We start from the raw sequence: 13,123 nt of genomic DNA, 5'->3' as shown, positions 1-13,123 counted from the left end.
AGAAATTAATTGGCCAACTAATGTGTATAGAAAAAATTAGCCGGGCATAGTGGCACATGCCTGTAGTCCCAGCTACTCGGGAGGCTGAGGCAGGAGGATTGCTTGAGCCCAGGAGTTTGAGGTTGCTGTGAGCTAGGATCATGCCACAGCACTCTAGCCTGAGCAACAGAGTGAGTCTCTGTCTCAAAAAAAACAAGATGAGCCATCTTGATTTGAAAAATATATTGCAATTCAGAGTGATTAACATTCATATTTGTATTTTCTTTAGGTCACCATAGTCTCTGTGGCTGGGCTTATAGCTGAGAGCGTTGAAAGTGGTATCCAAATTTACACCTTTTTAGTACCACCTGCCACATTGATTGGCTGTTTCTTCTCATATTTTTACGTAAGTGATGCCACTGTCTGTCCTGGTGTCCCGGAGCTCATGACCAATTGTGAAAAGTTTGCCAAGTGTTGGGACTGTACAACATGGTGAACATGCATGAGGCTTGACAGTTTCTACCTCATGGATTCCAGTTGATTTCCTCCCAGCCAGGACAGTGTGCTCCGGCTGGTCTGTAATAGGAAATCCAGTCCTGGTTAATGTACGGGAGGAAGGGGAATGGGCGGTGGGAAATAGAGCAGCCTTTAGTCTCATTTGGGGCTTTGTTCTCTCCTGGGCAAACTCAGCATGAGAAGGAGGCAAAATGAAATGCCCCTAATATTTGGAATGTCAAGGTTCTAGAGAAGCACCCAACGTAAGTAAAGTCCCTTTTTGGTCTGGCTGACTGATGGCTATGCTTTTACGAAAGGGAGGAAGATGCAGTACATGAATGAAGGGGTATCTATGGGAAAGGAAGAGAAAGAGAAGGGCTACAGGAAGAGGGACAGTGGGCACAGGAAGGTGTGGGAAGCTCTACGTAACAAGAATCAACACTGTTGCTCTAACTTTCTAGGAAGGTTAGCACAGATTCCCAGGATACCAGGTGGTCAATCATTGATAAGTCCTATTGTTTTAAATAAAAGCTCATAGGGCTTGGGAGTAAAGAAGACAGCCCCTTGCCACACATTTCAGAAAGGTCACTTACCTGATAATCATGATAAAATCAGGGGAAATGTTAGCAGGGCTATTTAGAGCCAATTCACCTGTATGTGGATAAAATGCTTGAAACAAAAACTTCCTCCTTAACCATTGTCTTTTGTTTTGCAGTTTTTCGCTGTTTCTCTTTTTACTGGAGAATCATGGGGTGTAACGCCATTTCTGATATTCCTAATTGTAAGAACACATTCTTCTTTAAAACATGATTGCACGCCTTTTACTGTAGTTAATTTTAATTCCCGTACACACTGTGAAACTTTTTCTTAAGGTGAAGATAATAGATATTTGTAGCCCATGGAGAGAGAATATCTGTAAAATCTGGAATAATTGTTTTTATAAAGGTCAACTGAGCAGATAATGTGCTTCCCAGATTTTAAGAACACTAGGCAAGTATCAGAGGAAATGACATAAAGTAATGGTATCACATAATTATAGTTGTTGCCAATGTTGCTGTAAACAAGACTGAAAGTGAATTTGATAGTTTCATAATTTGCCAGCTAGGTTCTTGGAAATTTGTAATGATTTCACTGAATGCATTTTTGTAGAAGTCCAATTACTCCTAGTTCATCTCTTATATTAAAACAATTATCTTTTTGCCATTTCTAATTGTGCATCTCTCTCTTTATTCCTAGCCTTTCCTTCATTTTATCATTTTTCTTTTTATTCTTCGATGTCTGGAATGGAAGTTTGGAAAGAAATCGATGAGAAAGGATCCTTTCTTTAGGTTGGAAGAAATCAAATTGGATTTTTTTTTATTTCATTGATTAATATTTTAAAATATTTTTCCACACATAAATGAATCCATTAACAAAGAGGTGCTGTGTGCTAGGATAGGCTGGCGTCATACCCATGTGCCAATGCAAATAAAACAGAGCCAGATACCTAACCCAAAGAAGGTTACAATCTGGTGGAAGAAACAGAACTGAAACATTGAATGTTCAGGGCTCTATCTGACACTGTGCACAGTGGCACCAGGGAAAGTTAAAAGTGGCTGGTTCCACTTAAAGAGCAATCCATTTGGATAGATTGGCAGTTGAAGGAATGCTGCCCACCCAGGGAGAAGGAATGGAATGATCAATGGGCCAAGGACAGCAATAACTGTGCTCTTTTCCTGTGGTTGTGGGAAACCCAGCTGGTGGATCACAGACTGGCTCAGTTATTGATGGGGCTTAAAAGCTGAGACTTTTTATTGCACCACACAATGATACAACCATAAGCATCCCACTGCCTCTGTGTGTCCCATACCACATCAGCTTCATCTTCCACTATTACAGATAGTTGGATGGGAGACTGCCAAGATGAAAGCAGACTTTTAAGAAATCTTCTAAGATCAGTGTGGGGAAGGAGATCAAGGGAAGAGAGACTACAATAAATTCTAGATATGCAGGACCAGACTCAGAATGGGGAGAAAAAGTAAAGCTGACACATATTCCAAAGAAATGGTCGGGATTCATGAGAGATCAAGCATCTAACTTGTATTTTCTGAGACAGTCCTGATTACAAATATTCTGGCCCATTTTCCCCATGAAAACATAGTAATGCCTACATGTTGTTGTCAAAGCTAAGGCTTGCAGAAAAATTACTTCATTGAACTATGATATAAAAATCTTCCGTTAGATATTAAGCTTCAAGTTAACCATTGATATTGAAAAAAATATTTCTATAGATAAGTAGAATGAAAGATATGCAAGAAACAATGGCCATTAAATAGAATCATGCTGTTGACAGAGGCAAGGAGGTTGTAAAGGGATGAGGGTTCTCAAGGGAGATTATGGTGGTTTGTTAATTGCCCAATCTAGTCAAGCGTAAGATTTAAAAGATGCAGTATCTTCGATATGAGGATGAAAGCCAGAAATCAATGATTAATGGATGGTTTTGATTCTAGGATTTCTCCAAGAAGCAGTGATGTGTGTCAAAACCCAGAAGAGCCACAAGGGGAAGATGAAGATGTTCAGACGGAAAGAGTGAGAACAGCAAATGCCTTGAGCTCCACCAATTACGACGAGGTAAAACCTATAAAGCATAATAGTTATTTCATCCAGTAACACAAATGTTTTCCGGGGAGTTGGTCTACCAGTCTAAATTCTCAAATGATTTTGAGTTTCTCTATTCCTTACAAACGAGGGTCAATATTTTAGTAGGTAGTTGCCATTTTTTTTACATCTAAGTGAGCAGATTCAAAGTCAAGTTAACTTTTTTCTTTCAGAGAATAAAGTAGTAATAAATAAATAAATAAATATTTAATTAAATCTCATTTTATTTATTTATTAAATAAACAAATATTTAATTAAATTTTATTTATTAAATAAATAAATATTTATTTTTAAAATAAATATTTATTTATTAAATAAATAAATTAAATAAAGTAGAGCGCATTTGAAATTACAAAAGCCAAGAATTTTAGAAACCAAGCAAAGTAATGCACATCACTGTTTCTTGGAGAAAGTGCACAGTAGTACAAAATGCGGGGTAGAGTCCAGGCCACAGCATTTGTTTTGTCCTTTGAGGATGATTCGGTGCTTTTCCAAGTCTCTGCTCCTGTTCTGAGTGGAAAGGCAGATTGTATGAAGTAATGCACTCCTGAGAAACTGTCTTTGTAGGAGATGAACACGACAGTCTCTTCTCTCCAAAAAACTAAGTGCTAGGGTAGGAGAATGACCAATGAGCATGTCACTTAGCAGAAGGTCATCTTTGATACATGGCGTGGTCAGCAAAGGGCCAATCCCATGGGAGGGTAGAGAATGAACTGAAATGGTCTGACATGGCCCACTTTGTTGTTTACAGAAGCCGGTCATTATTGCCAGCTGTCTGCGCAAGGAGTATGCAGGGAAGAGGAAATGCTGTTTTTCCAAGAGGAAGAATAAAATAGCCACAAGAAACGTCTCTTTCTGTGTTAGACAAGGTTGGACACAAGGCTCTTCCACTGTTGGCCCAGAGCTCTCCTTAGAGCTTCGTGGTTTACCGAGAGACCCAGCAAAAGAGTGACCCAATGGAGTAACAATGGCAACTCCTTTTACATGTTTCAATTCTTAGGTTAAATTAATTAACTCCCCCCATGAATAGTGGCCTGGTCACATCTACACTGAAACCATAAGCTCTCTATTAGAGTGAACCACTGAAGCCGTGACACTTCTATTAAATGAACATAATTGATTTCCTAATGTTCATTGTTTTTCACAAGAGAGCTGTCTGCAGATGGGCCAGCACATTCTGAAGGCTTGGCCAGCTGGTATTAGATGGCCTGTCATTATCACACAGTGATCAGAATGGCAGGAGACAGAGTCTGACGCACTTAGCTTCCAAGAGTGTCTTTGCCACTCCCCATCAGTATGGCGTTGGGGAAAGTAACTTCATCCTTGAGACTTTCTGTCCCCAAATACATAAGAAGGGACTAGGATAACAACTTCTCAGGCTGGTTGTGACAATTAAATGAGATATTATATATAAAGCATGTAGTGAGACTTCAGGCTATGTTTTTTCTTAATTTTACTATTAAAATCAATTAATACTAAGTGTAACCGATTTTTTCCAGGTGAGGTTTTAGGATTATTAGGACACAATGGAGCTGGTAAAAGTACATCCATTAAGGTGATAACTGGAGACACAAAGCCAACTGCTGGACAGGTAGGTGAATTGTGTGGAAAATATGTTATCTAGGATAAAATAGATTTGTAAGATGTTGCAACCTTATAAACAGCAAAATGCCATTTAATCATTAGATGATTAATTAATGCAAAATACAGGAGAACAAATTCACAAATTATCACATAAATGCACACAAAAATTAAGCAATGATAGAGAATAATTATTCAAAGACATTAATGGAGAAGGTGTAGTATCAGATCAGAATCCATACGGATCCTCCTTGTACTACCATAAAGCGCATGGATTTGCACATTTAGCGAGCATTGTCTTTCCCGTATGTAATACCTTAATCATGAGTAAAACTGTTAAAAAAAAAAAAAAACTTTATTAGGCAATTATATTAATTGTCTTTCACAAAGTGCTTAGTTATTTAAATATGCATTTTTTGTGCAAATACACTATTTCTCAGGAGCGTTTTCAAGGAATGGCTCAAAAATGAACAGGGGTGGTGAAGTTGACTTTGATTGTGCTTACGGTTTAGTTGTATATGGTGGCCGGGCAAACAGAAAAAGGACTCGGGTTTATCAAGGAGAGAGACATGACTGGGTAGAGATGACACATTTTCTTCCGAATTTTATGGCAGAAGATAGAAAACCTTAAGAACATCTTTGAAAATATGTCCAGGGGAAGTACAGAACAGAATGTAAGACTGAGGTCTGTGGAACTGCACTATGGAAAGGGAGTTGGTCATCAAGACAACAAGGGGGAAAAACAGCCAAGGATGCTATTGTTGAATAGCCCACTAAAGAGAGAGTTCTCTGCAGGCTCGGTGAGGGCAGGTGCTCGTGAAGGCCTCTCTCAGTAAGTAAGGGTGGCACAGCCAGCCCTAACAGACCCCCTAACTTTAATTATGAATACCCTCCAACCCAGTCACTGCCTGGGCCCTAAGTCAGTATTTTATTTCTCACTAAACATGAGAGACAGACAAGGAGGTAACTGCTCCTTGATATAGTGAAATGGAATATTTTAAAAGGTAAGATCCTTTTAAGTGTTATATAAAGCCAGCTATTTGGGTGTCATGAAATGAACTTAATTAAATCAGCCAGAGTGACTTTTTTTGGCACCATGCCAGTCTCATGATTAAGTACTTTCAACCACCTCTCCCATTCCTGTGGCTGGAAGGACACCTCCTCCCTTGTCTTGCGGGCGGCAACAGGAGCTGACTTCCCTGTCTCCTTTGCTGTATCTCTGTCCTCCCCTTTGTTCATGCTGCTCCAGGCCCCTTGCCTTTGCCTTGGCCCCAAGAATGCATCGAGCTTCATCCCTGCACGAGGCTCTGGTCTTGCTATTTGCCCCAGATTTCTTGCCTCTGGCTTTCTCCGTGACTGGCACCTTCTCCTCTTCCACTGAAATGGCCTCTCCACAGACAGGCTCTCTAGTCACCCTCCCTAAAGTCACTTCCTTGTTATTGTCTACCCCAGCCTCCTGCATTCCCACAACAGCATCATTTCTGATCTGTCTTCATCCTGTTTACTCATTTCTCTACTTGTTTCTTGCCTGATTCATTCAGCAGAATGAAAACTCCGAAGAGCAGAAGCACTGGTTGTTCCCTTCTCCGTTGTACCTGCAAGAAGCACAGCCTCTGTCACATAGGAGGTACTCCAAAAGACCTCCGATCCATGAGTGACATTAAATAGTTAGGAATAAGTCAACGTGCTTCATTCCGACCGTGATGGAAAAATTGGATAGGAACCGTTGGCCGTGATGGCCGGGCACCGACGTTGTAGGCTATTTGATTTTCAGCTGAGATTGGGTAGCTGGCTGTGCACACTCTTGTTTCCACATATTTACTTTTTGACAACGTTTCTCTAATGCAAAAATAATTACAGATTATTAAGCTCAATTAGGCCCTAGCATTTCTCTAGTTTTTCTAGGTTTGCAAGGAGCAAGATGTCTCGGACATACTGAGACAAGCACTGCAGACAGAACACAGGCTCTGAAAGGAAACTTTCATCCATAGGTGCTGTTGAAAGGGAGTGGCAGAGGGGACGCCCTGGGGTTCCTGGGGTACTGTCCCCAGGAGAATGCCCTGTGGCCCAGCCTGACGGTGAGGGAGCACCTGCAGGTGTACGCCGCCATGAAAGGGCTGAGGAAAGGGGACGCGGAGGTCACTATTACACGGTACACGGTGGGGGAGGGGTGGTGAGCCACGCCTGTTCTCTTCCACACCTGAGGGGGCCCTGGGGGAGGCTGAGAGCGAGGCTCTTCACAGAAAACGCAGGATGAGAGACTCTGAATGCTGACCCAGGTTGCACTCAGTAGATTTGCAACTGGAAACTGGTTTCCCAGATGTCAAAGTGCTAATTTTTTTTTCCTCATATTAAACATGAAGATTTTAAAAATTACTATTCATTGGTAAATTGTATCAAAAATGCTAAACATTGTTTTTGAAAAAAAATTTATTTCTGTTTATTCATTTATGCAAAGACGGTATGAGTAATAGGTAATAGGAACATGCTTTTATATTTTTAAGTTTAAAATTAATTTTCCATTTTGAAAGGTTTCAGACTTTGTCTCTACTTTCTACCTTACTCTTTTAAATATTTCACTGTAACAAAACATCAGACAAATACAAATTTATTCCTTCACTTTTTCTTAAGATTATATTGGGATAATTAGAATTGGCTCTTAAACTATTTTTATCCTAGAACAACTATTTGGATATCATGACATGTGCCTCTATTCTTTCAAAAGACGACATTATCTTTGGCGGGGGAAATAAACCAGCCAGTAATACGGCCCCTCCTCACCCCACCACCACCACATGTATTTTCAGAACTACATTTTTATTTTTAAGAGATGGGGTCTCATTATGCAGCCCAGTCTGATCTCGAACTCCTGGCCTCAAGCAATCCTCCCACCTCCCAAAGTGCTGGGATTATAGGCGAGAGCCAGAATTGCATTTCTGAGCTCTGCTCCCACAGCCTTGCTTGGTCCATCTTCCTATCAACTTCCTCTTTGTCGAGAAGACTGTAAGGCCCTGTGGTGTTTGTTTCAGGTTAGTCGGCATGCTCAAGCTGCAGGACCAACTGAAGACTCCCACGAAGACCTTATCGGAGGGGATGAAGAGAAAGGTACGGCAGGGCTTAGTATTACTCTGCATACAAAGTCGTAGACGGGTGCCAGACGGGCTGTTACTCTTGTTCCAGCTGTGCTTCGCGCTGAGCATCCTGGGGAACCCGTCGGTGGTGCTTCTGGACGAGCCGTCGACCGGGATGGACCCCGAGGGGCAGCAGCAAATGTGGTGAGGAGCGTTCCCACAGTGGGGGGCCACGTGGGAGCCTTGCAGCAAGCTGGTCAACCATTTTACTCCCACAAAAATTGTTTTTCAAGGTGGAAATAATAATAATAATAAGAGATCAATATCATTAGTAAAACCAATACTTTGCAAAAAAAAAAAATTTCCCTGATATTATTTTATAACCATTTCTTATTAAAAGAAGAATAACCATTGTCAGGGGGTGCAGGTACTCACTGAGTATTGTAATTGCTCAATTGATCTTTGAGGTGAGTGTGGTACATTTCTGTACCACAATCACAGTGTCTAGTACTTACCATGAGAATGGTAGTTTTCATGAAGTTGTAAAAGTGGTCATTGCGTGTTCACCGTGCACTTATTTTCTTCCCACGAGGTTATGACAGTGCCGTTGCTGAGTTTTGTGTCTTCCTTTCCTTCCCACAGCCTATTCATAAACAATTCTCTCTCTCTCTCAGCATTTCTCTTTCCATGCAACCTTGTAATAAATGTATTCTGCAAACTTCCCTTTTTCAGTTCAACAGCTCTCACCAGCTTGCCCTTCCTCATCTTATCTGCCCTCTTAGGAGCGTTCCCTTAGCTTAATCTCTTTTTGCTAATTTTCATATTCATGTCAGTTAAAAATTCTTATTTCTATCCATTTCTGGTTAATTAGAGGATTTCCTAAATTTCTGGACAATAAATCAATTTTGCCATTAAATAAATCATTTCTTGACAATGTAGGCAGGCAATCCGGGCCACCTTTAGAAACACGGAGAGGGGCGCCCTCCTGACCACCCACTACATGGCAGAGGCTGAGGCTGTGTGTGACCGAGTGGCCATCATGGTGTCTGGAAGGCTGAGGTGAGTGCCCGCCCCGAGCCCGCACCAGCACCCATAGTGCATGGCTGGAAGATTTTGTCTGAGAACATCGCTGAGAACAGCTGGAACTGCTGAGCCCAGGTCTAACAGTAAGGACCTTGAGAAAATGCCAGCAGCATTTTCGAGGGCCTCAAACACTGGATTGTAGATTCTTTTCTCCCTTTCTCTTCTGAACTCATCCTCCTCCTCCCTCCAGATGCATCGGTTCCATCCAACAGCTGAAAAGCAAATTCGGCAAAGATTATCTGCTGGAGATGAAGGTAAAGACCCCCGCACAAGTGGAGCCCCTCCACGCAGAGGTTCTGAGGCTTTTCCCACAAGCTGCTCGGCAGGAAAGGTAAAGGCAGGGGCTGTTTTCAATATGGCACCAAATGTTCACTTTTTCTTGTCGGTTACATTGACTTGTAGTCATTCGTAAAGGAAACCTAAATTATAGAGATTATTTGTTGGATAGTGCAGGAGGTAAACTGGAGAAGAGAGAGCAGATGTAAAAGGTGATAAAGTGAATGTTGTGGTCCCACTGTGTGCCAGGTACTGTCCTGGTATTGTGTTATTTTATCCAATCCTCATAGAGACTTTTCAAAGTAGACACTCTTATTCAAATAGAAAAGGAGCAGACTTCAAAAAAAGTATTATGAGGGTCTGGCCTTTACAAAGACCTTCATAAATGGAATTGATTATTATCTTTATGAAAAGGAAATTGACAGAGTGGCTAGGTCACATGACTGAGCTAACAAGCTGCAGAACCAGGAGGCAAACTTAATTATTTTATTTCAAATCTATTAATATTTCCAAGTTTATATAAATTCAGGTAATAGTACCATCCACATACAGCAAAAATCAAGACCAACTTTACAGTCATTTTTAATATCTCGAATTAACTGCAAAAGAAGTGATTTAGGAGTTAGAAGAGAAAAAAAGATAATAAGGAGAAATAGGCCATAATAATAATAAGGAAAAATACATTTTTATAGTAGAATGTAAATATCAAAGCAATGCTATAACTCAATGAGCAGCCCACGATGGAATAGAAATATATCATGAAAATACAGGAAATAAGCAAAATGGATGAGAATGGTTGCCCCATAAATATACAAAGTGATATGAAAAGAAAGGTAAATCTTCCTGATTTTAAAATGATGAAAAGATGGACATTTATCTGAGAAACAAATTATTGAAATATTATTGTTGCTGACATTATTTGATGCTAAATTCCTGATCTCCTAATCAGAGGCTCAATTACATTGTACTATGTTAGGAAGTCAGTTTGAGTAGGATGGAGGAGAAGCAGACGTTATGAGTCTTACAGGGAATACACCTAAATTTCTACCCAAGTTGGGGAATTTTAAGAAACTCAGTCGGTTCCTGGTTAAAGGATGAAGTTGAAGATCAAGTGTTCAGCTTAGAAAATAAAGTGGAAGATGGCTTTGGCAACTCTTGAAATATCAGCTGGGCAGCACCCACCCACTTCCATTCAAGCAGCCAAGGACACTAAACTGAGTCCTAACACTCACTTTGCCCAGTTCTCTTGTAAACTGCTTCCTTTTGGTTATTATAGATTCACCCTACACTCTTTACCTACACCAAACTGACTCTCATTTACAGAAATAAAGACCCAGATACAAAGCTACACTAATTAAAGCAATATGGTACTGGCATAACAGCAGACACATAGACCAGTGGGACAGAATAGGGAGCCCAGAAATAAATCCATTCATGTATGGTCAGCTGAACTTTGACCAGGGTGCCAAGAAAACAAGATGGGGGAAAGGACAGTCTCTCCAGCCAACAGTGTTGGGAAAACCAGATATCCATATGCAAAAGAATGAAATTGGACCCTATCTTACACCACACACAAAAATCAACCCAAAATGGATTAAAAATGTAAACGTAAGACCTGAAACTGTAGAACTTCCTGGAAGAAAACATAGGGGAAAATCTTCATGACGTTGTTCTTGGCAATGATTTCATGGATGTGACACCTAAAGCATAGGCAACAAAGACAAAAATAAGCAAGTAGGATGATATCAAACTGAAAACCTTCTACGCAGCAAAGAAAACAATCCACTCTCTTCTCCTCTTCTCTCCTCTCAGGTTCTCTTCTCTGATGGTGTATAAGTTGCCGGTGGAAGATGTGCGACCGTTAGCCCAAGCTTTCTTCAAATTAGAGAACGGTAAGAAGTATAACTTTGAAATAAGACTATGGAAAGGACATAATTCCAAATCATAAAATAATCCATCTACATGACAAATATGAAATGTGACATAATGCATTACGTTTAAAAGTTAAAATCTCAAATTGAATTTTAAGACCACCAAAACCAAGGAAGGAAGAGGAGGGATTCTGTGCATGTGTGTGGCAAATGGGAGTGATTTTTACTTTTGCTTTGTGGAGGTTTTTTTCTGTGTATTTTTGCATATATATTTGTATGACCTAAGTCAAAACCCAGCTATATATTCACTTAAGAAAAAATACTTTTTTTTGGAAGATTGATGCTTGCATATTTCCAATTAACTTTTCTGTGGACTGGCATATTATTTCATTGCCTTAGGTTGTATGTTAAGAAACTAACTTCTGCCTGGTTGTTGAAACAATGTTCTTGGGTCTGTTGTACTCTAAAACTGACCACACTGCATCCAGCATAACAGATCCGTGTTTTCCTTGCACTTCTAGGCCATTAACTCTGTTACTGTGAACTGTGCTAGTGGCAACTGCCTCTCTACACTGTTTTCATTGTCACCACTCAGTGACATGTCTTTGCTTGTTTGTCATCTACCCTGAGGAAGAGATTTAAATCTCTTGGTTCCAGAAGACTCTCCTGACTCTTGTTGATAGATAGCATCTGTGGTCACAGTGATGCATCGTCTCTTCTTTCTCTGAGCTGAGCACCCCAACTTTCTGGGTCAGCACTCCCCAGATTGGCACTGATGCCCAATACTATGCTGGAACTTTTGGTGGCATGCTGCCAGTCTGCTGGCTCCTATCAGAGCTCTAATGTCCCTCCCGGTCTACTTCCGTCAATAAGAAGAATTTTCAACGTAATTAGGGGAAGCTGCAATGGCTTTTGGAAAGAGACCCATGACGATATCTGCTCACTAAGAAAGCTCAGATAACCTTCTCTATAATCTTCCAATGCAGCTCTTTTCAAAATGTGTCTTCCTGCCATATCTCCCTGTGCTGAATGTACAAAAAGCACTGGCTCACACACAGGAAACGAGGATTTCCCAGTGTGATTTCCTCCCTTAAATACAGATCTCAAAAACTGTGTAATAAGCAAATACAACACAAGCACATTTTTCCCCCAAAACCTAAGTAAATGCATTGGTGTATTTTTAACTGAATGATATACTTAAAGATAGGGATGCATATTACCTTAACCTATTTATTGAAGATTTTCTAAAAAAATAATGTATTATTTGTATTGCATGCTGACTTATCAGACCCTATAGGTATAAAAAAAAAAAATACGTAAACCTCTAATACATGTTCATCCTTATTCAGTTAAACAGAGCTTCGATCTGGAAGAGTACAGCCTCTCGCAGTCTACCCTGGAGCAGGTGGGTCGTTTTCAGTGATTCTGTATCATCCGTGGAATGTCAAATGTGTGACAGGTGTATACTCTTTGCACTGGCATGGAAGGTATGCTTGGAAGGAGTGTGCACAGGGGGCAGTATGACATTTTTCTCCTCTCTTAATTTCTTTCCTCCCTTTCAGGTTTTCTTGGAACTCTCCAAAGAGCAGGAGCTGGAAGATTTTGGTGAGGAAATTGATCCCTCAGTAAAGTGGAAGCTCCTCCCACAGGAAGAGCCTTAAAACCCCAAATTCTGTGTTCCTGGTTAAGCCTGTGATTTTTTTTTAAGACATTTGTTTTTACGGCATCAATGTTACATTTTTAGAAACGACATTATAAGCACTGAAATGGTTCTTCCTGTGGGAGGAGGTGGGCTGGGGGGGGGGCAGCGAGTGGCATTTGACTAAGCCAACCTCCTGGCACAGCCTCCGAATCTCTGCAGCCACCTGGTTCCCGTTTTCTGTACAACGCTGAATCAATAAATTCACTTTTATAGCATTGCTTAAGTTTCTGAGTATGGTAAACAAATTTTGTTTCAGTTTTTTTTAAAAAAATCAAAACCTTAAAACACTTTTTTTCTAACCTAGACTGAGAAATCCATGTATTTACTTTTCTGGGAGTTCGACACTTTGAAAAGTTGATATTTTAGTAAGAATTCTAAAGTATCAAACTTTTTGAAATAGATTTTAGTGCATTTCTCATGGCTAAAAA

The 13,123-nt window shown here is 40.3% G+C and overlaps 1 protein-coding gene across 1 annotated transcript in view; it reads left to right on the top strand.

Annotated features, from left to right (window-relative positions):
• Positions 1 to 12,910, top strand: part of ABCA8 (ATP binding cassette subfamily A member 8) — a 62,837-nt gene extending 49,927 nt beyond the window's left edge. The window contains exons 26-39 of the mRNA XM_012747411.3: positions 269 to 385; positions 1,190 to 1,255; positions 1,711 to 1,802; positions 2,964 to 3,084; positions 3,863 to 3,980; positions 4,611 to 4,702; positions 6,684 to 6,844; positions 7,722 to 7,797; positions 7,873 to 7,967; positions 8,703 to 8,822; positions 9,037 to 9,177; positions 10,935 to 11,014; positions 12,343 to 12,398; positions 12,556 to 12,910. Of these exons, the coding sequence (XP_012602865.2) occupies positions 269 to 385; positions 1,190 to 1,255; positions 1,711 to 1,802; positions 2,964 to 3,084; positions 3,863 to 3,980; positions 4,611 to 4,702; positions 6,684 to 6,844; positions 7,722 to 7,797; positions 7,873 to 7,967; positions 8,703 to 8,822; positions 9,037 to 9,177; positions 10,935 to 11,014; positions 12,343 to 12,398; positions 12,556 to 12,654 (1,434 nt within the window). The 3' untranslated portion in view covers positions 12,655 to 12,910. The remainder of the gene's footprint in view (positions 1 to 268; positions 386 to 1,189; positions 1,256 to 1,710; positions 1,803 to 2,963; positions 3,085 to 3,862; positions 3,981 to 4,610; positions 4,703 to 6,683; positions 6,845 to 7,721; positions 7,798 to 7,872; positions 7,968 to 8,702; positions 8,823 to 9,036; positions 9,178 to 10,934; positions 11,015 to 12,342; positions 12,399 to 12,555) is intronic.
• The last annotated feature ends 213 nt before the right edge of the window (positions 12,911 to 13,123 follow it).

This window comes from Microcebus murinus, chromosome 18 (genome assembly GCF_040939455.1).
Source record: "Microcebus murinus isolate Inina chromosome 18, M.murinus_Inina_mat1.0, whole genome shotgun sequence".
Lineage (NCBI taxonomy): Eukaryota > Metazoa > Chordata > Mammalia > Primates > Cheirogaleidae > Microcebus > Microcebus murinus.
This window is presented reverse-complemented; position numbering and strand designations above follow the sequence as displayed.